The following is a 27,369-nucleotide window of genomic DNA, read 5'->3' on the forward strand; positions in this document are numbered from 1 at the left end:
AATAAAAACGTTGGAGCGAGAATTGACAGGAAAAGAGACCCTGAAAGAAATAGCAAAACTGGAAGAAGAGAAGAAAATGAAGAAGATGACTCTTTTGGACATTCTGGAAACAATAATAAGGAACAAATGGGAGGTAAGCAAACTCTTGCATTATGAATACAGTGAAGGATGTGGCAAGATATTGGGGTGGAAATTTAAAACAGACCTAACTCGTAATCGGGTAGCAAGTATCCAAATGGGAAATCAACCTCCCTATAGTTCGGATGATGCAGCAATTAGAGAAGCGTTTGTAAAATTCTTTGAATATTTATACTTGGAAGAATCCTCGGCCACACTAGGAGAAATATATGGCTTCCTGGATAAAATAACACTTCCATCCCTAAATCAAGAACAGAAGGAGGAGTTTAATCAGGAAATTACTATGGAAGAAGTGGCAGAAGTAATCAAAGGCCTAAAAAAGGGGAAAGCGGCGGGTCCGGGTGCACTTCCCAATGAACTATATGTTAACCTGCAAAATGTCCTGGTAACCCCTATGACACAGTTCTTAAATGAAATCTTTCTAGCTCAGAGAGACCTTCCGGATTCATGGAATGAGGCTATCATAATCTTTCAGCTAAAACCAGAGAAAGATCAAACTAAGTGTGAATCCTAAAAGCCGATTTCACTTTTAAACACAGACTATAAAATCTATACAAAGATATTGGCCAAAAGGCTTAGTATGGTTGCAGGGTCCTTAGTCCACCCAAACTAGAAAGGTTTTATCAAAGGGAGACAAATTCAAGAAATAATACATGCAACAGATATTGCCACTCATTACAACACTCCTTTATCAATCATTACTTTCAATGTTGTCAAAGCATTTGATAGAGTCAGCTGGTCATTCCTGAATGAAGCTCTAGGGAAATTTAACATGGGGGAAACTTTTAAAAGCCTATAAAACTAATATATAAAAACCCCTCAGCAAAGGTCCTTGTGAATGATAGCCTTACAGACAAAATATCAATTAAGAGAGGCACGAGTCAGGGCTGTACCCTATCCCCCTTATTGTATAATCTTTATATAGAACCACTGGTCTATTTATTAAGAGGAAACCAGGAGAAAAGATCGTTTAGATATTAAGGCTGGAAGAAAAATGTGGCACTGTATGCTGATGACCGGATGTTATTTTCTAGGAAGCTAGCGACTTCACTTCCAGCAATAAACGAGGTTATGGCCCAGTTCAGAAAAGTCTCAGGATATATGATGAATCAATCAAAATCGAAGATCATGGAATGGAACTGTGACTCTAAAAATCTATTGGTGAAAGAAAAAATAAAGTATCTCGGTATAGACCTATTAAAAGACCTTCAAAAATAATGAGTGTGAATTTCCACAGATTTCTGGGGGAAGTAATATAGCTTCTCAATGTTTTGGGTGGGCTTTCACTAACCGTTATGGAAAAATCCAACATAATCAAGATGTCAATCGTCCCTAAATTCACATATATATACATATGTATATATATATATATATTCAGTGATATACCGTTAGAATATAAGAAAGAATGGTTGAAAAAATTAAAAGGAGAATTAAACAGCTTTATTTGGGCTGCGAAGGGGACGAGAATCGGCAGAAAAAAACTGAAAAGGAAAAAAGACCAGGAAGGATAGCAAGCCCGGATCTGATGGAATATCGCAAGGCATTTCAATTTAAATACTCAAGAATATTACTGGACAGTTATGAGGTCTACCCCCCACACTTGCAGGCGCTAGTTAATAAAGATGACAGCCACTTTCTGTATAAATTTGGGCACCCCACGTTCTTAAAAAAAATAAACCTAAAGACTCTCTGGACAGCTGCAAAACTATGGTACCAGATCATGAGTTCATTGAAAATCCCCTACTACAGTGATTTTGCTCCTATATGGGAATCGCTCGGTACCCCCGGAATGTCTTAAAGACAGACTAGCTATCCCCTTAAGGGAAAGAGGTATAAATAAATGGGGCAAACTTATAGAGCAAAAAACTATTATCAACTGGGATGCTCTCGTAATCAAGACCGAGGGTACTATTTCAAAATGTAAATATTATCAGCTACAGAATTGGGTTAAAAGCTTTGGAGAAGAAGAAACGGGAACTAGAGAAATTGAGAAACTATTCCAGAGAAATAAGATACCCAAGAAAGAAATGTCCTGTTGGTATTGGGGTCTTATTCAGCCGGGGGAAAAGGATTTCAGGATTCCAAACGAGATATGGGGGAAAGTGCTGCCGCGCTGGATATAACACACATATGGCAAGTATCTATGACTACAATTTGGTGCATAGTGAAATCTGCCCCCTTTGTGAAAAAATCACCTGTTTACTACCCACGGAGCATACTGGTCACCGAAGAAGCTATCCAAGATCAATAAGCAAAAGGTGAGATGCTGTCCAAAATGTGGGGAAGAAAGAGCAGATAATCTCCATATGTTGCGGCAGTGCCCCCATCTCGAGCAGTTTTGGAATGAGTTAGGTAGACTGTCTTGATTCCCCTGGTACAACCAGTTGAGGTAAGCATGGATCTTGCTATTTTTGGGATAGGCCATAACATCTCAAATTATCCAAAATTAGATAAAGATAGCGAAAATCTTCTCTTTCTATTAATAATGTTGGCCAGAAGAGAAATTTGTATAAAGTGGGTGAAACCTGTACCTCCAACACATTGAGAATGGCTACCCTCAATTCAGAGAATGTACAATCTAGAGAAGTGCGGGAGGGTAAGCAAGAGATGTACATTTTAGGGTATCTGGGAACAACACAACAACCTTACTTGAAGACCTTCTAGACCGGTTTAAGGAACGACCTTACATATAAGTCCAATGATTTAGCAATGACAATTGCCTACAAGCAAGGGCTTGAACGAGTAGCCACAATGGCAGCAAAATACGGAAGTGGAAACAAGGGGGCCCTCACACCCGGGAAAGTTGTGAACTCCTACTTCTACCCCTGGCTCTGCTCTATAAAGGAGTGTTTCAGACTAAGATGGATAGGACCGGGGCCCTTGATACTCCTCTCTCCTAAATCAATGCACAATGAGGACAAAAAAAAAACAGTTATGCTTCAGATAATTATCTGGAGTGAAATTATGGAGTTCACTGGATCTACATTGCAATATTAGATCTTGATTGAGATGTATTTTTTATTTTGCTACATTTTTTCTTTCCCTCTGCAACATCCTATTTTACCCTTTTTAAGTATAAAATATGAGGGCTCCAAGAGAACTGAGGACACACATCTAATATCTACATTTCATTTTCACTTTGGCAGTTTAGATTTTCTCCTGTAAATAATTATTTTAATATGACGGTGATTTTTTGGCCACTAGTGCGGTTCAGTATAACCAGGTATAAAGGTTTGTACCTCATTGGGCATTACTGTACCATCCTCATACTCCTGACTGTACAATTTAAAATGAGATATTTCAGTTTAAAGTAGCTAACAATCTCATGCTAGTGATAGAGATGACTTTGATTTATTAAAAATCCGCGTCTAACATTAGGAATATTATTACACTAAAACAAAAACACTACATTTTGCAGAGCTGTCATTTCCTCTGCTTGACCTAACCAGGCCCAAGCTAGGCCTAGTCTCCAGCTTGAACCCGAAAGTAGCCAAGATGTGTGTTTTCATTTATCTGCCAATCGCACATAGAAAATGTGCAATTTTGAAATGCTCGGTATTGACATGCTGTTCTGGAAGAACTCCATGGTGGAAGTCTTCCTTTACTATGTAACAGTGTCAAGGAGTTTCCTTCCTTTCACTGTAGAGCTATTCACAATATGAAACTGTCATTGTTTTAAGTGTAACTAGATTTGTACTGACACATATGAAGACATTAGGGCAAAACGGGTTATATTCAAATTCATTTAGGGGTGGTGTTAGATGACACAGAATTACATTTTGTGTTCTGATTTGTAAATTCATGCAATGATTTCCATTACCTGTGCTGACCATATGATTTTGATTCTGTATTTTGCTACACAAGAGAGTGAATTTGGAGATGAGCCAGTCTGGTTTGCCCTGACTGTTTTGAGAGCATACCTTCACTTGTCTGTCTCTAGTTTTAGACTTAAAGGGGATTATTTACAAACCCCTTGCGCTGCCGGTACATCACTTTAAAAACGGGGAAAAGTGACATACAGCGGCACAAGGGGCTTGTAAATAAGCCCCAAAATATTTTATTCTGGGGCTTGACTCTGTGTCAAGCTGTTTGCTGCAAGTGACTGAGCCTTCAGCTACTTTCATTTATTGATTTACCATGCATTTTAACAAACAATTAAGTTTTGCCTTCTGAGGTGCATTTTGTAATCTTAAATAAACGTCCATGGTTTCAAATTTTCCCCTACCTCGTGTCATCTTGAGTCTTATGAGGTATATAATACTGCCTATTTTCCTGATTATTTTAATTCTCTCAGGGATATGCTACCTTGCCTATTAGAAATAGGCGCTTTATTATCTGTTAGATTATCATAGCTAGCGAAAACACTAATAATGACATGCATTTTTTATCTGATCTTTCTGATATTTCTTCCTATTGCACAGAAGATAATACCATAAGGTAAATTTACTGCTTTGTAATATACGTTGTTTTTTTGGAATACCATTTGTTCTTTTCTGGTATGGCCCGCATGATTTTATTACTGCAAAGGTTATTATTCGCATCCTATAGCTTTTTTTTAGCCATGGCCTCGCAATTGTATACTGTTGTATTCTTATAATCATTATACATACTGTTACTTTAAATTATATGTGTTAGAAGTTTACCCTTAAAAGCTGCAATGTGATCTGTGGCCATGGTTTGCAGAATTCTGTATTCCAAGTAACAGATTTGTTGGATCTGCTTGGCTGAGCAGTTGCTGTACTGTGCTCCTCTGCAATACATTTTCCTTTTATCATTTTTGGATCTCAATACTACAAAATTGGCGACAATCTTCTTCCTGGTTTGCTACATATTTACCTGGAACACAGGAGCGACCAGAAACTCAAACCTACATAAGGTCTATTTCATTCTTTATTGAACTTTGGATTTGCTGTGTGGAAGTACCGTCATTTTGGATTTGTGTCTTGGAAGCAGCTTACATTTGTTTTGGAAGCGTACTTATATGGATTTGGATTTATTTTAAACTTGGATTTCGTTTTTTTTTTTTGATTGAACTCGTTCTTTGTCTTTGTTCAAGACTGCACAGTTTTCAATAGATTTTTTTCTCCTGTCAACCAATTGCCGACATCTTTTTTTTTTCATGCCGTGTTTGTCGGACTGAGACAAATTCAATTTATTTATTGAATGCCTAGTCATCGCTCTTACCGTGTGTATTTTTGAAGCAACTGACTTGTGTCATCACTCGCATGCTCTCAACGGCAGCCAAGCGAACTCCTGCCCGCTCTAGCCGCTCCCTCTGATTATCTCTATGGTTTCACGCAGCGCATGAGATCATCGGCGTACGCGGAGGCCATTTCTTTTCCGGTTGCTATAACAACCACAAGCAATCACTGAAGCATAGTTTGGATTTGCAAAAGGAGATCGGAAAACGGCTGATGAGCGCCGAGGGACTTCAAGTAAACAATCTTTACAGTTTTATCGGCATAACAGGTTTGGCAAATTTTACTATCTTATATTGTTTATCCTGTTTGAGACTTTACTACATTTTATTTGTTTAAATTTCTCTAGTAAACATTCAACATAAGACTTTTATTACATTCTACAGTTTTATATTATTTTTGGACTGATTTGCATGTGTAAGTAAACTTTGTGAACATTAATTTTTCAAAATGCAATTTGATCCTCCATCAAAATGTTTGCAAAATAAAGGAGAACCACCTATTCCGTGGAATTGCTGGAAGGAGGAGTTTTTGACCTATTTAAAAGCGATAGATGGTGATAGATTTTCTGCGGAAAGGAAAAAGAACATTCTTTCACACTCATTAGGTTCTGAGGGACAAGTTATATTTATAACACTTCCACAATATGATGGAGGAGGAGATAGAAATGTATTTGAAGATGCCATGATTCATTTGGAAACTAGATTGAAACCAACGTGTAGTATTGCTTTAAACAGATATAAATTTTACACGAGAGCTCAAGAGGAATCTGAAACTTTTGATGATTTTTTCACTGCTTTACGTTATCTCTCTACGAATTGTAATTCTGGTCCTATCACCGACGAAATGATTAGAGATCAAATTATTGTTCACACTAAAAGCAAGAAGACACAAGAACAGCTGTGGAATATGGGTGACCTGGATTTAAAAGATGTAATTATCACAGCGAAAGCTATGGAACAATCTGACAAGTGGATGAAATCGTTAGATAAAAAATCTAAAGACAAAACAGATGATGTTTGTGCTGTAAAATCGGAGCCTGTTCATAATTACTCAACTGCCAACAATGTTCAACGGAATAGTAATAGTTCTCAAGGCATGTTCAAAAGAAATGACAAGGAATTTCACTGTTTTAGATGTGGTAGTACTAACCATGCTGCTTCTTTTCCAAAATGTCCAGCCATAGGAAGAAAATGTAAAAAGTGCGGTAGGCGGGGACACTTTAGTAATGTGTGCAAAACTAATGTTGGAAGTAATACTTCCACAGGGAATAGCAGTAGAGGTAGAGTTTCTTATGTTAACAATAAGGAGGAATATGGGAACAATGCAGAAGGTGATGAGACAGTATATGAAAGGGGAATTGTAGTATCTATTACTGATTGTGGTGAACAATCCAGTTCTCACATCCCTCCAAACAACCTGAATGTTGCGTACAGGTTCTTGGGCTTTCTCTCAAACTCATGGCAGATTATGGGTCACCTTGGACCATAATTACTAAGGAGTATTTTAGTGAAGCATTTAATGGAATAGTTACTTATAAAGATCTTAAAAAATCAGATATTATTGCCAAGGCATTCAATGGATCTATTCTGAAATGGAAGGATATATGGGGGTTGACATGCATTTCAAAGGTCAAGTTGCGTTTGTGAAAGTGTATGTGGCCATAAAGGGCGTGAATGTACTTGGGTGGAGAGACCAGTGGAGTCTTAAAATTACTCTCAATCCCAGAAAGTCTGATCCTGTTATGGTTATGGACAATGAGGGTGATAGATGTCAGACAGTCAAAGGTGTGGTTAATGCTTGTGATCACATTAACAAAATTATTGGTTCATTTCCTAAAGTGTTCTCAAAAAATCTAGGAAAATTACATCATTTTCAGCATAGAATTAAGCTTAGGGAAGGAACTGTTCCTGTCAGACAGAAATTGAGAAATGTTCCGATTAACATCAGAGAAGATCTTAACATTTTGTTGAAAAACCTCATTGATGAAGATATTATTGAGGAGATTGTGTCTTCAGAGTGGGTTTCCCTCATTGTTTTGGCTCGTAAGTCTGATCAAAGTTTAAGATTATGTGTGGACTTGAGAGCTCTTAATGCTAATTTAATTGTGGATTGTCATCCCTTGCCAAATATAAACGAGGTTGTGTGTATGTTGGAAGGAGCGAAAGTCTTTTCCACATTTGGTTTGCGTTCAGCATATCACCAAGTTGTGTTATCTGAAGATTCCAGACAATTAACTGCTTTTCTTACTTCTGAGGGTCTTTTTCAGTATAAAAGAATGCCCTTTGGACTAGCCTCTGCGGCGTCGGTCTTTCAACGCATGATGCATCATATTTTTAAAGATCTCCAAGGGTTTGTTAAGTTTTTCCAAGACGATATACTTGTGTTTTCGCCTAATGATATTTCTCACAGGGAACACGTAATAGAAGTATGTAAATGTTTGGAATTGCATGGCCTCACACTTAAAGATAATAAATGCTAAATGTTTCGAGAATCTGTAGAATATTTGGGACATACTCTATCAGGAGATGGAGTTGTTCTCAAAAATCTCTTGTGGAGGCAATTGTGAAAGCTCCATGTACTGACAACAAAGAAAAACTGATTGTGTGAGTACTACAGTAAGTTTATTAAGGGATTTGCAACTAAAATGGAACCATTGAGATAACTTACCAGACAAAAAGTTGAGTTTCACTGGGGGGAGAAACAAGAGGCTGTTTTCCAGATAATCAAGGATGAAATTGCTCATGCTCCTAAATTGAAGCCGTTTTGTGTCAACAAAAAGTGTGTGTCATGGTTGATGCCAGTGAGTATGGACTTGGAGGAGTGTTATCTCAGAAATGCGGAAAGGACGAATGGTGTGTGGCGTTTGGCTCTAGAACTCTTAGTGAGATGGAGAGGAAGTACACAGTCATAGAGAAGGAACTATTGGGATGTGTGTGGGGAATACACAATTTTTGTGGGGAAGTCGGTTTCTGTTGAAGCCAGATCATAAACCGTTGGTTTCCATATTATCCCCAGGTGGTGGTCGCAATGCTACCGCACGCATTGATAGATTGATGTCTAGGTTACAAGAGTACAGTTTTGACATTGAGTATGTTCCGGGAAGGAATAATGTAACGGTTGATTGTCTGTCCAGGTTATCTGGAAGAATGGAAGATGAAGGAAATGATGTGGAAATTGTTGCTTCCTTAGGTGATTTTGTAGCTAATTAATTTTCTGCGATTTCTGAACTTGCATGGAAGAGTTGTATCATTAGAGACACAAATTGGGGTGGGGGGGCTGTCCTAGATGTGTGTGGGGGGTACCAGTGGATATTGGTGTTTTCCTGCAGCTGCAATTGTTTCTAAGTATATTCCGTACACTGTTTGGTTTCAACTATTTTATATACGAAAATGTCAATCTTGTGCACATACCCGGTGCTGAGAGGATCCATCCTCATTTATGTTGATACACAGAGACTCAGCGGGTGGACACCTATGGACTTGCCTTGGGGTGCTGGCCCCGGCGGCACGTGCTTGGCCAGCGCCGGGTGGGTAACCTTACTGTTAATGTGCATACAATTTTGTGCCCCATGATTAGCAGGTACAGAGACTGCAGTAGTATGCCTGAGATACCCCGATGCTGTGCCGTCAGCGAGGGATAGGGACAAGTCCGCTGCAATGTGCTGTTCATCACTGTACTGTTTTTTAAACAAATGCTAATAAAAAAGATTTGACAAAAAAAATTTGAGACAAACATTGGGAGTTATTAAAAAGTTACATTGTGGAAGGTTGGCCTAGGAGTAATATGGTTCCTCCTGAGTTGAGGTCTTTTTATCAAGTATTGAGTGAATTGGAAGTGGATAATGGATTACTTTTTAAAAGTGGAAAATGTGTTCCTCCTGAAGAAATGCAGGAGGAAATTATAAAACTTGCTCATGAAAGTCATCTAGGTATATCCTCCATGAAACGGTTAGTGAGAACTAGTTTTTGGAGCCTGGTATGGATAAGATGATTGATAGAGTAGTTAGAGTTTGTCCCATTTGCATTGATAGTGACAAAATGTTGAAAGCTCATCCTGCCCCTCTTATACCCTCTACATGGCTGGAAAATCCTCGGAGGAAATTAGCATTTGACATTTCCAGTCCTTTCAATTGTTTGCCTCACGATGCTCGGTTTGCTTTAGTCTTGATAGACTATCATTCAAAGTGGCCTGAAGTCAGGTCTGTTTCATGTGCTACCTCATAAGTAGTTGTGGAATTTTTCAGAGAAGTTTTTGCTCGGGAGGGAAGTCCAGAAGTACTTATCACGGATAATGAAGTGCAATTAATATCTAAAGAAGTAGAAGATTTTCTTATTTCTTGTGGCATTAAACACATTACCACTCCTCTATATGACCCACAAGGGAATGGCCAAGTGGAAAGGTTTAATCGTGTGTTAAAAGACTGTGTAGAGTGGGCCAGGAAGAGTCCAAACGTGTGGAAATGGGTGATTCGTGAAAGATTGTGGATGTATAGGATTACTCCTCATTCTGTCACGGAACTGAGTTCGTTCCGTCTGTTAAGAGGAAGAGAACCAGTTTCCAAGCTATGTCCTTGGTGGATGAAAGAGAAATTCAATTGCTCTATTCCTGCTGATATTTATAGTACTTCGTTGAGGGTAAATCGTCACCAAGATAATATGAAAGCGTACCATGATGCTAAACACAATGTCAGTATTCCTGATTTTGTTGTTGGTGATTTTGTTAAGATACGTAAGCCTGGTTTTTTGATTAAGGGTTTCTCAAAGTATGGGCCCCTACAGAGAATTGTAAAAGTCAATCTTAACAGCATAGTTACTATTGATGGGAAAGTATGGAATGTTAGACGAGTTGTCAAATGTCATAATGTATTCACAAACAAGACCTAGACCACTTAGGCATTAAATCTTGACCCACTTTGTGGTGTACCATCAAATGCAAATCATTTGCAAGATACTCCTCTCTTTAAATAATTGAGGTAGGAGGTACATCCAAGTTATGCCTTATTTAAAATATCTGCCCAGTCCCATGGGAAAAAATAGACAACAGTTGTGAGACAAACAAAACACACACTTAAGTGTCAAACTAAGACAAATAGAAAAAAGTGTGTGTGAGCAAGATGGCGCCTCACGGGCGAACCACCAACGGGAACCTGGCAGGTACTCAACAGGATTGCCCTGTTCTCATCATTGGCACCATCAAGCTCAAAAGAAAAATTGTGTCCACCAAACAAACAAAACAGTGCTTGTGAAAGAATGAAGTGTGTGAAAACAGACAAAAGACACAAAGGAATGTGTCAAACATAAAACATATAAAAGCCACACAAACACCACACAGTTTAACTTTCTTCTCTTGGTTAAGTGTTGTTTGAGGGAAGTTAAAAAGGAGAGGCAGGCTAATACCTATCTAGCTCTGCGCTACTTGCCATGTCATAATGTACCTGAGAATGTTGTATTTCCTAATGGTAATGGAACAAGTCATTCCAAACTTTCATCTGATAAAGACACAGTTTCTTCTAGAGTTAAGCTGATAAACGAATTATAAGAATTCCAGTTAGATTTAGAGATTAGATATGTACTATTATATTGCTTTTTTGTTGTTTTCTTTCTTTTTCAGGGATACGATGTGTTGTATTATTATAATTATTATACAATCTGTTACTTTAAATTATATGTGTTAGAAGTTTACCCTTAAAAGCTGCATTGTGATCTGCTGCCATGGTTTGCAGAATACTGTATTCCAAGTAACAGATTTGTTGGATCTGCTTGGCTGAGCAGTTGCTGTACTGTGTTCCTCTGCAATAACTTTTCCTTTTATAATTTTTGGATCTCATTACTACATATACTTAAGCTCCAAAGGAGAACTACAGTACTTTGCATTCAGTTTGATTCCTCTGTTCTTTGCGGCAACACTTGTTTACACCTGCCAGACATTGTTGCATATATTTTGGCCCAGGGACATTGGATCGCTTTACAAATGAATAAAAAATAATACTGATGAGCAAAACAAATGCTAATAAAGAAAAATGTTAAGTTGACAATCACACAAAATAAACAATCCTCATATTAAAGTCCTGTTGTGGAATTGTAAAGAGGTCTAAGTGAATGCATAGTTTTCCAACTGCATAAATCAGAGGACTGCCGAGGCAAAATTTTAAATCACACCTTCTCTAGGTCTATACAGATATCTTCCATCTCTCCTTGAAGTCTCTGCTTTGTCTTTTCTAAACTTGAGCACTTTGTTTGCGCCGCTTCTACTGCTTCTTCTGCCTCTTGTAAACGTGATGTCAGTTTTTTCCTGTAGTAACAAGGAATTGAAAAAGAGTTCATTTGAACAGCCAAATTGATATTCTGCCTGAAATATTAATAACATTTTCCTTGTTTAAGACAGTACTATGTAATATGCAAATTGATCAACTGTACAGTGAAAATAAGTGCTTAAGTTATTTATTATAGCAAATATTCATACCTGTTGCCAGTCTGCAAATTCTTAAAGGAGAAAAGAAAACACATAGGGGTCGATTAGGATGGCGGACTGATTGCCCAGGCAGGTCTGGCGGTACCCACCGCCAGCCCGGCGGGGGCAATCCGTCCGCTATCCTCACAGAAATGACCCCCCGCCTCATTAGGATGGCTGGGGGGTCCGCGGCGGACGGGAAGACCGTCTGCCGCTTTTCCGCCGTGGTCGCCTTGCAACCGTGACGGAAAAGGTCTAATATGGTGGCGGTGTCTATCAGACACCGCCACCCATATTAGGATGCGCCTTGGGGAATGCCTTTCCGTGACGGCAATGCCGCCACGGAAAGGCATACGGTCTTTGCTTTGGGGGCCCATTGCGGGCCCCCATGGTGAAGGGGGCGGGGGGTGCAAATGTTAAAAATGCAGGTTGCACCCGCCACTGTGGCGGCTGCATCCTAATTCAAGGCACGGGACCTCCGCCCTTATGGCAGACGGTCCCAGCCCACGACAGGATGGCGACGGACAAAGTCCGTCCGCCATCCTAATGACCCCCATAGTGACATTCTGCAGTTCCAGTGTATACACGTTGCTACTTCCTTCATTCCTTTTACAGTAACCTTGCTACAGTGGTGACTGCCCCGGATGACAGTGGCACTCGCCTGTCTCACTGATTTTTCCAACCTGTACACAATGTGGGTTAACACACTTGGCACAAGAGAGAAATTTCGAAAAGTGGATCAGAGACTGCAGTTTGTTAATTTCTTGCAAATCGCTCAATACTTGGACAAACTGTAGTATCACTGTGCTACATGAAACAAAGAAAAGACAGACCTGGAACTAAGCACAATTCGAGGGTGACTGGGATAGAGTGGAGGTCAGATACAGCAACTGCAGACATAGGGCCTTATTTAGAGATTGGCAAATTGAAAAGTGGCGGATGACCTTCCGCCATATTTTAGACTGGCACTAATATAAATGCCCTCATATTACAGTGGATGGGACATCAGCCCCTTTTTGGCAGATGCCCTGGGTTTACCCAATTCTGTCTAAATATGCCCCTTAATCTGCTTTTCTGGAGGTCAAAGTTTCCCAGCAGGGTAATATCCAACGTTGATGACGGCAAGGGTCCAACAAAACTCGACATGCTGGTGCTGATCTCCAGTTTAAGGCAGTTGTTTTGACATTAAAAGTTCTGAGGATGATTGTTAGACCTGGCATCTTTGACGTGGTTTGCCCTGTCGTTTTGCCTCAGCCTCCTGTATTTTTGATGCTGTGCTGGACTTCGTTTTTGCTGGTTTGGATGCTTTGGGCACTTTGCCACTGCTGATCAGTGTCAAAGAGCAAGTGTTCCCTGAGTAAATTGTTATCACAATTGGTTATCCATGATTGACATATTTGTATCACCAAGAAGTCCCTAGTAAAGTGTGCTGAGTGTGCCAGGGCTGGTGATACAAATGCTACTGGTGGGCCTGCAGAACTGATTGTGCCACCCACATGAGTAGCCCTAAAATGGTGTCTCAGGCCTGCCACCGCCTGTGTGCAGTCTGTGAACTGCCATGTCCTCCTGGTCAGGGTCCCCATTGACCAGGCCTAACCCTTCCCTTTCTGTACACATTGGTCACCCCTATGGAAGGCCCAATGTACGCCCTTGGGCAGGGTGCAGTGAATGTGAAAGGTAGAGCATGTACTAGTGCAGGTGACATGCTCTGGTAGTGAATGACAGCCATTTTCATTCTTCACTATTGTAAGGCTACCTTGCTCATAGGCTATCATGGGGAATGCTGGCTGCAGTGGCTACCAGCATATCTTCCCATAGGAGCAAGATAGGACATAAAAGTCTGGTATCTCTGAACTCAGCAATTAATAACACATCTTTTAGGAACGATGGTTTTTAAATCCGGAGTTTGAGAGCAGCACTTTTAGAAAGTTGCTGTTCTCTTGTCTGACCTGTCTGCGTGCCTTGGCCTGTTTGTGAATTGACTGTCTGGTTTGTAAGTGGCAGGGGCTGGGTGGCTGCCACAGGCTGAGTGGGCCATCCCTGGGCTGAATAGCTTTATCTGTATCTAAAGTGGTGGGAGGGGGTAGCACCTGGGCCTGCCTTCCACAATGCTGGCTCCACCTCCTGCTGGGCAGCTGACGACCCTGCCCCTCTCTCTGAAAGGAAAGGAGAGGCCAGGAAAACAAAGTGCTCAAGACACATCCTGAACTGGTTCAGACCGGGCTCAGAGCCCTCCTGCACAAAGGGAACAAAAACTTTTAGGGGTATAAGTACAGGACCCCAGACTACAGAAAATTATATCATGTTGAAATCAAGAAGGAACCTCTGCCAAGGAGAAAGCCAGAAGACTGTAGAAGGAAGGCTGTCCTGCTGTTGCTTTGCTAGACTGACCTGCAGTTGCTTTGCTGCCAAGGAGAGGGGAAGGACTTTGCTTTGTGCTGTGTCCCCTTGCTTGAAGGAATCTCCAAGGGCCTGAAGAAGAGCTGGCTCCCTGTTAAGAAGTCCCAGGAACAAAATGACTTCACCCCCAGCTTCCCTGAGCTCTGCTGAGAGAGTTCTATCCTTCCTAGAGTGCTTGGGCCAGTTGTGGTGCCTCTGGAAGTACCTGTGTTGGGAAGCTGGAAACCAAGATTTTAAAGACTTTCTGCAAGTTTTAATGCATCGCTCGCTTGCGGAGGGCATCCCCATCAGTGCAAGGAAATTCCCGCTGCTACGAAGGCCGAGATCATCGCAGCGCCTGTTGCCGCTGCCAGAGTTGTCTCATCCTTCGTTTGCGGGACGCACCAGTCCGGTGCGGGAAGATTACCATTGCTGTATCGTCACAGAGCCTGTCGTTACTGGGTGAGATCATCGCACCGCTTGCTTGCGGACTGCATCACGTCGCTGCGAGAGTCATCGCAGAGCCATCGCATCGAGGGGCCGCGAGAGGAGAAGATCGCCGCTGAGCCGCGCATCATCACCGCACCGGAGATCGTCAGCGCCCCGAAGATCGTCTCCTCGTACCTTTTGCGAGCCGCTTCCACCGAACACTGTGCACCGGAATCCATGCAAGGTATCGCATCCCTCCCCATACAGACCGGAGTCACCACAACACGCCCGCTACCTCCAGCGGGGTTGTTGCATCGCCTCCCCAGGGTCTCAGAATGACGCATCGCTTGCTTTTCAATGCTACAGCTTTCACTTGGAACTTTTGTCGCATCTAAAGGCACTGCGGCTAAAACGTGACGCAACTGTGGATTATTTTAACGCAACCTTAAGAACTCATTTGAAACCACATTCTTGAACTGTGTACGTTGGATTTTTGTCGTTTTGGTCTTGTGTAGTTTAGATTAAAATACCTTTATTTTTCTAAACTGTTGTGGAGTCAGTTTGTGGTGTTTTCACTGTGTTACTGTGAGTGTTGGTACAAATACTTAGCACATTGCCTTTGATAAGCCTGACTGCTCGTGCCAAGCTATCAAGGGAATGAGCAGGGGCTATCTAAAGAGTGCATCCTTCTTACCCTGAATCGAAGCAAGGGTCCCTATTTTGACAGTGGTACCTACGTCTGCCAACTAGAGACCCCTAGTTCTGACAATGATGAAGCTAGATTTGAAAGCCACTGAGGTCTCTTTGGTGTTGTGATAGATGTTTCACCTTAACCTGATCCAAGATCCTTCCTTAGATATAGTTATTTTTTGGTTCTCAAAATTGTCCAACGGGGCAATGCAGGAAGATGCAGGCGGCCAGGGCTCCATAAGGCCAGCTACCTTCTGTGTAAGGAAACATTTTTAGTGTGGCAAAAGACTCAGGATGAACCTGTGTTGTTTGCCTTCCATGGGTGTGCCCTCCCTGGGCAAGCCTTAGTAAGGTGACCTGCTACTCCAGAGGTGGCACAAAGTTCCACTTTTCTCCAGTTAATGAATGAGTATTTCTAATTACTCAGTCACTTCCGAAGCCACTAGTTCCACTGGGAAGGCTTCTAGATACCAGGCCAGTTGCACCCTAGTGAAAGCAGGAGTCTTTTTGCATTTTGTGTCCCTAGATCAGGAAAACAGGAAATAAAATAGCTGTCCTTTAGAGAGCGGTTAAGTCTTCAAGTGTTAACATGAGCCAGGAATCCTTGAGTCTTCTTTCTTCTGACAGGGTCGTCCTCTTCAGTTATTTTCTTCCTAAGCCCATAAATGTCATAAGGAGCTGGTGGTGATGTTCCATTCTGTGCACTAGTCGGTGATTTAAAAGTTTTCCCCCAATCCTGTATATTTTCTTGCTCTTTGCCATACCTTCCTTTTTGCTAAATTGTAGCATTTCCCAGAAGCCTTAAATCCAAGATGATGAACTCTTTCATTTACTAGAAGGCGGCCCTTCCTCTGTCGAAAGAAATATATTAAAGACTGTGATTTGCTTGCCAACTACTCCTGTACCCTCTTGGATAGGCACGCCCTGTTGTTGACAACATCCATGCCTTCCTGGCTACAGAGACCAGTCTTTTCTCCTGACTATTGTCCTCTAGAGAGCAGGGTTGTTAACTTCAGCCAGGAATGCGTTTTGGTTCCTGGAGTGGGGAAGAGTGGCAAAAATAATTCTAAGATCGTTGTGGCTCAGGCAGCACAAACTACATTTTCATAAAGTGACTTTCCAATATTGTTATCAATAATCTGATTTCACCAATAATTTAGATGTTGTAAACTATATGAAATAAGTTTGATTCATTTGCTAGTATTTTCCCAAGTCAAAACATAAATTAAGGATTGTATTTTCATCTAGCCTTGTTCATGGAGAATCTAGGTAAACCTACACAGTGAACTCGCTTTTAGACATATAGTCACTGTAGGGGTAACCAATTATAAATATGTGTGGTGACATTTTTAGTATATGTATACAAACACTAAGCCTCAAGGGCGTACAAGCCACTCTTTAGGGGTCATTTATTAACATATGAAATACGTATTCCTACATGCAAAGGCACTTTTCCAATCAATGCATGGCTGTTGTACTTGTAAAATATAGCCCAGCCAGAGCACAATGGTGGCCTGTAGCCATATATTTGTCTTTTTTTGTGGGTGGTTTAAATGCACACTGTAACCTAGATATGACATTTGACTTCCATGTCATTGGTGCATTTTCTGAGGAATCTAGTATATTGCAGGAAAGCAAATAAACCAATTAGATAATTCCAAAACACACTACATGTTTTAGGCCTAAGCACAAGTGCTATACTACTGTTGAGCAGTGCCATAGCATACACAGATATACAGCCAGCAAAACCAAACAGGGGAAAACAGAGGGACAATGTGCAAAATAATGCGTCCATTACTATCGATAATGGCATTACTCCTAGTCCTACCATTTTTACAATACCGTTTTATTGTACTACGACCATATCTTCCTTCTGCACTGATGTCTACAAAGCGAACATATTATTATTTAAATCTATGATTAATCCTTTTGTGATATAATTTGTTTAACATATTTCTCCATGCCTACTAAAGCAGGATCGATCTCTCCATGTGTTCATTCGTCCTACAGTTTTCCTCTTGTCACAACCTCCACTTTCATCACAATTTATTTTAACCCAATGGTCATTTCCTTTTCTCTGTTTTAGGCATGGGACAATTTCTCACTTATGTATGCATAAGGCCTTTACCCATTTCATGACCAATACTTCATTTGTGCTACTTGCAGTGGCAAATGCATGTACATGTAAGGTATGTTCCCATGATATCTGCACATAGTCACTGTAAATGCTGTGAATAATGTGTTTTGAAATGTTTGGCGTGAGAAAAACCGGCAACAATATTTTCTTGTTTTACTTGACATTTTTCTTCATGACAGCAATAGCTTTGCACTTTTTATACCTTTCATTTTTTTCACAACAATTCGAATTGTATTTTCTGCCACAATATGACCCAAAGGGCCCACAACATATGTTTACATATCAATGTATATAAGCATGGCATTTTCATCAGCATCCATACACATCATAGACAAAAATGCTTTGTAACCAACTAAGTGTGCAACGTCCCAACTATGCACCTTTTATTTTTTGTAAAATATTTCAGTGTTACTTTTGCACCACTAATACCATATATTTGATCAAGTACATGATTGATCCTTCTTACTTGGCTTCTTCAAGTTCCTCTGTCCTCTGAACAGCATCATTTTCATACCGTGTTCTCCAGTGAGTGACTTCATTGTTTAGCTTGGAAACAAGTCTTTGAAGCTCTGATTTACTTTCTTGCTCCTCTTCTAGCTGTTCTTTCAGTAGTTCACAATCAAGTTTGAGGTTGGAGAGACTTGTCGTCATCATAGATTTTAACTAAACATTTAAATAAAGTGAGATAGGTCCATCAATCTATGACAGGATTTTATTTGTACTGATATTGATAAAGATACTTATTGATATATAATTACAAATTATATGCTTGCTATTTGATACCTGTAGGGTACAATTCACAAATCATACAAAAAATCTAGTCACAGATATTTTTAAAGATGTAAAGAATTGACAACTGAAGGTGGGGAATGATATTAATAGTCCTGGAACTCCCAAAAATGTACTTTAAATTGTTTGTAGGCATTTATAAATATTTCCCTTGCCCAATCCCCCCTATAAATTGAGAAATATATTGGTTTCCATTGAATGAATGGGAAGGTAACACCCTCACAATTGTTGGAAGTGCAATTGCAAAACAGCTAGCATACTGTACACTACATACATGCATTATGATCAAATGATATATTCAACTGAAAATACTTTCGCATGGAAGACGTAGTTGATGACAATGACACAGCCCAACAAGAGGAAGATGAAGTAGACATAGCAAACTTTAATGATACAAGTTCAACAAAGATAGGGTGTAAAGACGGGACACTAAACTGAAATGGAAGAGTGCTAATGAAATAAAAGCACCCTTGTGGAAAGCATAAGTCATGCTCTCCACAAAATCTGCTATATTTCAGATGTGAGCACAATCACAACAGAGAATGAGGAGTCAAGAGATTCACAGCCATATCATATATACTCAAAATATACCATTCCATTCCAAAATAAGCAAAGAAACATAGGCGGAGGCTTGAGAAAGACCTGAAATCAGACTACTGGAAATGCTAAATAATAATAAGGGTTCAACCTAATATCAACTTACCAATTGTCTATATCAAGGAACTCATCAAAAACACTACAAAAATTTATGACATGGTGATTTTTGTGTTAAAAAAAGGCTTGGACAAGCTGACAACCCTAAACGACAAAAAAGTGAATTGGTTGTAAACTCTTTGCTACTCCCAATGTTGGTGTCAGCTTGGCAGAAAAAGTCAAAAGGCTTATATGAACCATGATTAGGAATTGGAAAAGGCAGGAAAGTAAATCTGTTATTAATTTCCATAGCTTCAGTGTCACAGGATTTTTATCAGCACAAGGGACCATTAGATTGCTCACAGGAACTTTTCCTAGGAGGCCAAGCAATACACATCTGCTAGAGCTACTAGCAAAATATGGGGATATCATTAAAGTATGGCTGTTTTTTTAAGTCATCCAATTGTTTTGTGCAATGAGTGCACTCAGCAAAAGTAATATTTGAAGGAGGCCACATGCTTTTTTATGTGAAAGCCTCACATCATGGGGTCGATTCCGATCCGGTAAAATCCCCGTCCGTACGATTCGTATCCGGAGCCGTTTCCGTACGACTCGTACGGACGCCGTACGACCGGACGATTCCGATCCCGATCGGCCGACCCGGGCGCAATTCGTACGGTACACGTCGATTCGTACGGAAAAGCGCACAATCACCTACACACCGTACGGCGCGTACCCCCCATGATCGCAGGGGTACGCGCCGTGCCCCTGTGATTATGTGGGGTACGTGCCGTACACCCATCGTACATGGGGTACGTGCCGTACACCCACCGTACATGGGGTACGGTGCATACCCCATGTACGCTGCGTGTATGGCATGTACCCTGCATGATCACAGGGGTACGGCGCGTACCCCTGCGATCATGGGGGGTAGGTGCCGTACCCGGGGGGGGGGGGGGGGCGTTCCGTACCTGTTTCGGCGCGAACTCTGCGTTTACGACTGTTTTCGGCTCCCGTAGGAAAAGGGTCGTACGGCGCGTACCCGACATGAATCGTACTTGCTGGGTCGTAAAAACCAGCCGCGAACCGTAGTGATGTCACGTACAGCCGGTTCCGAGTGAAACTCGTACGGAGATCTGAGTCGTACGGAGTCCTGTACGACTCGTACGGAGTTTGGCACCTGGTACGGATCGTACTTCGTCGTACGTACGGGACGTCTACGGGTACGATTCGTATGGGGAAAAAACTCTCCGTACGACGATTCGGAGCACATTTTACCGGATCGGAATCGACCTAAAAGTGTTCAAAATTGTATTAGAGATGTTGGGGAGGGCTAGTAACCCTATTGATAAGAGGGTTTTTTAGGAATTTACACTCATAAGGGTCTCCAACTGTCAACGTCTCTTACAATGGTGTTTTTCATACATATAAAAACCCAGGTTGGGTTGACTTTTTGTGGATGGACGGGAATGACAGAGGCAGCGAGTAACATGTGCCGCAAGGGTGAAAGGTCAAGCACTAACAAAACAGATGTAAATCGATTAAAACAGATAAACATTCAAAAAATAAAAAAATTAATCTTACCAGATAGGCCAAAAACACAACAATGTGATTTGAATAATACGGGATAAAATAAGATGTTAAGAATGAATGATTTTCAAACACTGAAGAAAGTTAAAGCAGAAAGAAATGATGAATGCTCACTGTGTAGAGTAGTGTGACTGTTACAGCCATGTAAGGATGTAATTGGACAATTGTGAACACAGTAGCAGACTTCTAGGGAAGGTAGGCTATTGGTAAATTTAAAAAACTACTTAGGGAGATATGCCACTTTCTTCGGTACCCTAACCAAAAATTAATGTTCATATACTATTTTGTTTTCTGCTACTTAAATTCACATTAATTAGTCCGTAAATCTTTGGCAGAGTTCCAACTAAATCTTTACCGCTGATTTGGAGAAGATAGGTGTACACAACAAATCCATTAGGGAGGAAGGAAATGAGAGAAGCACCCATTAAAATGATAATTTGTTAGATAATTTGTGCAGAACTTTCCCAGCCATCCCAGGCTTTTTATTTTTCAGATGAACACAAGGTATGCTCGACAATACATTTTTATTGATATCTGGAAATGCAAAGGCCATGCATCTGGCTGCAACAGAAGTCTAAGTTGTCGTCAGATAAATGAAGAAGGACAGTGGATCCAATATCAAAAGACAGTTTGAGATGAGTGAGCACATAAACTGAAGTAGCATGTAGAAATAAATATTAAATCACCAAGTGTTACAGGGATTCTGTTTGGAAACAGAACTATGCCTGGGACCACAAGATGTCAAAATGTAGGGACTGAGTCACCATACCACATCAGTACTTATGGGCCCACATCCAGTTAGCTCACAGTGCATTACCTGCATTCCTAACCTTCTGAAAGTAACAGGTACATTGGCACCCCAGTACACAACTCTCTAGCTTCCTGGAGAACTGTGGAAACAGATCATCACCTTTTGTTTTCTCATTTATGCATGTCCATAATAAATAAAAGAAAGACACGAGGGAAGTTTACAACCTTTATTGAAACTATTGTGCTCTATTATGAAGCAACTGATCTGCAATTAGAAAACATATACAACTGAGCAGAGTAATCAGTAGTAAACTGTATACAATCAAAATCCCAACCATGGCAATGACATATCTGCTTAAGCCTACTCTCACTACGTGAGCACAGTGATATATTAGTGTTCCCTGGGATTAGAACCAGCCCCCATACCAGGCATTTGTAGGAAGGTGGTCGGCATCTCAGGTTGCACAAAGCTAGCTTGCCTGTTGCGGGACCTTTCCCCTCTGAAAGAATCTTTCTCTCTATTTTAAAAAGGCAAATATCAGTGTTTATGGTAAAATGTGTCTCACTTGGAAACACCAGCTGTTCCTCAGTGTTGTGCCTAAATGCCAAGCTATTTTGCTAAACGATCACCGAAAAAACAGGGCAATGTTGTTGGACCTTGTGCGAAATGTTCAGATTGAGTCCCAGAAAGGAGAACTGAATGCAAACAACGTGCAGTGTATTTCTAAAATAATATCATGGCAGAAAAACAAACATGCTGTGTGTTACGTGTGCAAAGCACAGAAGCCTATCACATGCAGTTTGGCTAAAATAAGGGATAACTCAGTTGGCCATTAGGGGAACTCACAACACAAGTGTAGAAATAAATATTAACTCACCAAGAATTACAAATGTTTACTTAAAAATGAAAATCTCCCCCAGGTTATTTTTTACAATACAAATAAAGTATTTCCAAAGCAATGGGAAACATTGAGGATTAAATTAATTGTTGGGAAGACCGGCACATTAAACAGTCACAGTTAGGAAGAAACAGTCATGCATTGAATAAGAACCAGGACTGAATCTCTCCCTCTTAGGTTCTCAAGTTTGAAATGGAGACCGTAAAGATTGACACTTCATGCATAGCTTAAAAAAATGCTGATATGACAGAGGACCATTGGAGATATAACATTGCAGATAAAGACCGAATGGGATGCATTATGGCATCTAGGATGTGGTATTTCGTTAACTACCAAGGGACTACTGACTTGATCACTCTAAGAACCCTTTCAGAGCCTGAGAAAGAGAAAAAGAAAGAGGGTCCTTCATTGTGCCTGAAGAGGAATACCATGTTTTCCATTTGGAGAAAATAAAAGGAGAGCTTCCTTGACCATACATTGGCTTACCGCTTTAAACAACAAAGATAAAGTCTGGTAAATACTCTTAAAGATATTACTGTTACCTCTATGAACATTAGGCGTTTGTAAGGCAAGGTTTCTGGAACTAAGGAGGCATGCAACGTCTGTAGAATACTAATTAATTAGTCCTGCCAAGTATCACGCATTGGGTGTGACGCTAATGCATTTCAGTGTGGTGATCCTCATCACCGCACTGAAATGCATTGTCACGCATTTTCATACTATCTCAGCATCCCTGGGACTGCCTAAATATCATGGGTCAGTGAATGTGTGGCAGCTGGCAGCGCACCGTTCCTGGCGAGCGCGCGCTGTTCTTTCTGCAGGCTTGAGTCTTGCAGCAGTGTTGAGGATGCTGTAAGGCTCACCTCACAATGCAACAATTTTTCATGGTGATTTCCGCGGCGCCGCCCTGATGTCATGGTAGTGTGACCAGTATTAGTCTGGCGCCACGGGCGGGGTTGGGAGATGTTAAGTCCTGCTTGCGAGGCAGGGAGTTTGTTTTAGGAGAAAGTGGTTTTGGCTGGCTAAAGGTTTGCAGGCGCCGTCGCAGTCTTGGCGCTCGCAGCTCTACCTGCTGCTTGCACTGCTCAGGCCGCCATTACGTGCTGACTGTACCACGGTGAATTACACTTTGAATTGCACGGAGAGGCAGACCGTTGCAGCAGCATTGGCCAGGACTTTCACTGCAGCACCCGTGTCCATGCCAGAAGACTCTCTGAGGAGGCAAGCGGCAATCGCTAATTGCCGCGCTGACTCGAGCTCCTGTTACTGCAACTTTTAGAAGTAAGTGCAGCCGCCTGACTGTGTGTGTGTGAATAATGAATTCCTGAAGACAGCGCAGGATCGGCACAGTGGGTGGCGGTAGTGTACAAAACTCACTGTAACTCAGATGTTTTGTAGTGTCCTGGCATAGCTGCATCTTCTGTTATTGCTACTTTATTTAGCATATATTTACCATGTTTGAAACTGTTTGTCTGCCTAATTGGGATGAGCGGTGAAGTGGGCCTCTTTCGATTACAAACGCAGGAAGTGAAAAATGAAATGTGTTGATGTTTGGCAATGATGTTGAAACCCTTCACTATGTAAATAACCTTAATTGTATTCTGCTCCATGACTGAAAATGTCCCACTGTGTATTCACACCCAGAGGTGCAATTTGGGGGGGGTTTGTTGGCGTGAGTGGGGCTAAGAAAAATTTCATGGGGGACTGATTCTTCCAGAAATAGGCAGAGTGGACCTGCAGGGGCTGTAAGAAGGGGTGAAAAACAACAAAACCTTGTTAACCCGCAAACGGTCTTTTAAAGACCTGTTGTCACGAAGCTCCTCGAATTTCACGGAGGCAGTATAGATGCTAGTCCCGATCACCCCCTAACCAGTGTCCCCGCTTCAAGAGCAAGTCCACTAGTCAAAGGGAAAGGGGAAGTGGAAGAAAAGAAGAGACACCTTGAATCCTCTGCTACACTCACTGACTGCTGGACGCTATTCACTTGTTTCTGCCCAATGGAGAAGCCTAATGCACAGAATGGGAAAAAGAATAAACAACAACCCACTCTCCTAAAATGGCTCTATGAGAAGTAATTAAGCTTATCCTACCAGTGGTGTTCAAGGCAATTGCTAGTCTTCGTGTGTAGGTAAAAGGTTGAACAGGAAGCTTTATCTCTGAAAGATAAGGAGACTTAATAAATATTATATCTATAATATTTCCTATACATTCCTGAAATCTGCTCACTATTTTATTTATACCTGCAAGACTTCCTTTACTTGACTTGAATGGGTTCTTTATATTTTCAATGGACTCCAAGGCAGCCACACAGTCTTTTGTCCTTGTATCCTTATGGCGCGCAAAAGGGGAGCAGGGAAGGTGCAGGGGGGAAGGGCAAGAAAAGGTAAAGCGCAAAAGGAATCTCCAAGGGAAAGTCACTGTTGACTGACTACGCAGTTATTTCTTTCTGCTTACTCAATACTGCTGCTGCTGACTGAATGTTCGTCAAGAAGCGTTTCTTTTATTGACGCTGCCAGCCTCACACGCACTTACTGTATGAGATGATATGCTGCCTTCGCTTCTGAAGGAAAACTCACTCCGTTTCTCCTCCGGCATGAAAACACTCGAACTCCGATGACTCGCTCTCAATACTGGAGTCTGAGACCTCTCTATGGTCCAACAAGAGCCTCACACGCAGATTCTGCAAGGCGGAAAGCCTCACAAGCAAAGTCTGCAAGGCGGAAAGCCTCACACGCAAATTCTGCAAGGCGGAACTTCAGCTCGCTGACTCTAGGCTTCATAAACTATACTGGGATACTTAATTTGTGTGACTGTAACTCCCGCTTGGCTTAATGCGCGGAGCAACAACAACACGCTGTGGCTTCAGGAAAATCTTCGTTGAAGTGCGCAGTTACTCACTCGCGCGCTTCACTAATACACTAGCCTGCACTAATCTAACTAAGGAAACTGGAGCCACCGCGGCGGCCATCTTGGGAGGGGAGGAATACTACACTCAAGGGCACTATATACAATATACTACAGTCCATTATAAAGGTGGCATTTTAAACGTGACAGGGAAACCAAACATTGACCTGTTTGGTTTTAAAGGCTGCACGGGTCTTTTTGCTAAATTTAGGAAGTCCTATGGTAGCAATGTGGTTAATGTTCCTGACAGTACCCCCTCTCAAGGACCGATTCATCGGTCCTGGTTTGAGTGGTTTCTGTGTGTGAAATCTCTTTAACAACTTTGGTGCATGAATGTTAGCCTCTGGTTCCCAAGATCTATCTTCAGGACCATAGCCTTTCCAGTCTACCAAATAATGTAATTTCCCTTTCTTAAGTTTAGAGTCTAGAATGTCCTTGACTTCATACTCTGACTGACCTTGAATGTCGAAAGGTTCTGGAGGTTTTTTTAATCGTACGTGGGGTTTGACCTTTTTCAATAATGATACATGAAACACGGGATGAATGCCTAATTTAGCTGGCAATTTCAATCTTACATTCACTGGACCCTGGACCTTCTCAACAGTATAAGGACCCACAAATCTAGGTTGGAACTTCCTATTCCCTTTCAAATGAAGATTCTTAGTGGAAAGCCAAACCCGATCTCCTATCTGATAGTGTGGTGCGGGCTGTCTATGGCGATCTGCAAATTTCTTATAAGAGTGTTTTGCCTGAATCAAATTTCGTTCTGCAGACTTGTGAAGTGAAGAGATTTCTGAAATCAAATTCTTAGCTGCAGGTACCCCTAAATCCTCCTGAGTAATAAAGGGATTTGGGTGACGACCAGAATTCAAATAAAACGGGGAATAGCCAGTAGAAACACTCTTGGCGTTATTACAAGCAAATTCAGCCATCCACAGTCGATCTGCCCATTCACCACCCTGATCAATGAGGAACAGACGAAGGTATTGCTCCAACTCCTGATTGATTCTCTCGGTCTGTCCATCAGATTCAGGATGATAACTGGTAGATAACCTACTCTCAATTCCTAACCCCTTAAGGAAGGCCTTCCAAAAGTGAGAGATAAACTGAGGGCCGCGATCTGACAACACAATCTTTGGAACTCCATGTATCTTCACTATGCTTTCACTGAAGATTCGGGCTAACTCAGGAGAGGTAGGGGTTCCAGACAGTGGAATAAAATGGCTCATCTTTGTGAAAGTATCCACAATCACCAAAATAGTGTTAAATCCCTTACTGACTGGCAAGTCTACAATGAGGTCCATGGAAATAGTGTGCCACGGATGGGTAGGTGTGGGAAGTGGTTGTAGAAACCCCTGTGGAGCTTGCCTACTTGGTTTGCTTCGAGCGCATAGCTCACAAGATTGCACATATTGTTTGACTTGAGAGGAGAGCCCAGGCCACCAAAAGTAACGCTGCACCAAATCCAAGGTCTTGGAAACTCCTTTATGACCAGCTAAAGGATGATCCTGACAACTTTGTAGAGCCTTCTGTTGGAGACTTGACGTGGGAAGATATAAAGCCTCCTTGAAATAAGGTAGTTGTTGATAACAACGTCTGTCTTTATCCAACAAGGCCCACTTTTGCATCTCTTCCAGAGTCAAACTTTTTCGGACTTCCTCTTGAAAATTGTCTATGGAAAGAGTACAAATAATCTTAGTCTCTGGAATAATTGGTTGAGGATCCACTGCATGCTCACATTCTTCTGTGTTCAAACGGGACAATGCATCAGCCTTCCCATTTTTTATGCCTGGACGATAAGTAATCACAAAATCAAAATCTGCAAAATACAAGGACCAGCGTAATTGCCTAGGTGTTAAAGTCTTGGCAGTCTTCAAAAACTGCAGGTTCTTATGATCCGTGAATACCGTCACTGTGTGTTTGGCCCCCAACAAATAATGTCTCCAATCTTCAAAAGCATCTTTTACCGCCAACAACTCCTTTTCTGTAATTGTATAATTCAATTCAGCCGGATTCAATTTTCGAGACCGATAGGCTACAGGATGAAGTTGACCGGTTTGCCGATGACGCTGAGAAAGAACTCCACCTATGGCTTGATCTGAAGCATCGGCTTCCACAAAAAAGGGTTCTGCAGGATCCGCATGTAGTAGAATTGGAGCGGACACAAATTTTTTTTTTAAATCCTGAAAGGCCTCTTCCGCCTCCAAGTTCCAATCAAACTTAACCCCTTTCTTTAAAAGACGAGTAATAGGGGCAATTAGCTGAGAAAATCCTTGGATGAAGCGTCTGTAAAAATTGGCGAACCCCAAAAAACGTTGAATCTCCTTGATATTATGGGGGGCTGGCCAATTCTCCACCGCTAACACTTTTCCAGGATCCA

General features: G+C 41.4%; 1 protein-coding gene across 4 annotated transcripts in view; it reads right to left on the bottom strand.

Annotated features, from left to right (window-relative positions):
* Positions 1-27,369, bottom strand: part of MYH16 (myosin heavy chain 16) — a 1,068,458-nt gene that overhangs the window by 260,857 nt on the left and 780,232 nt on the right. For all 4 annotated transcript variants that reach the window (XM_078654769.1, XM_078654768.1, XM_078654770.1 and 1 more), the window contains 2 exons: positions 17,891-18,087; positions 11,498-11,630 (listed from right to left, as the gene is read on the bottom strand). In XM_078654769.1, the coding sequence (XP_078510895.1) occupies positions 11,498-11,630; positions 17,891-18,087 (330 nt within the window). The remainder of the gene's footprint in view (positions 1-11,497; positions 11,631-17,890; positions 18,088-27,369) is intronic.

This window comes from Lissotriton helveticus, chromosome 7, assembly GCF_964261635.1.
Source record: "Lissotriton helveticus chromosome 7, aLisHel1.1, whole genome shotgun sequence".
NCBI classification, from domain to species: Eukaryota; Metazoa; Chordata; class Amphibia; order Caudata; family Salamandridae; genus Lissotriton; species Lissotriton helveticus.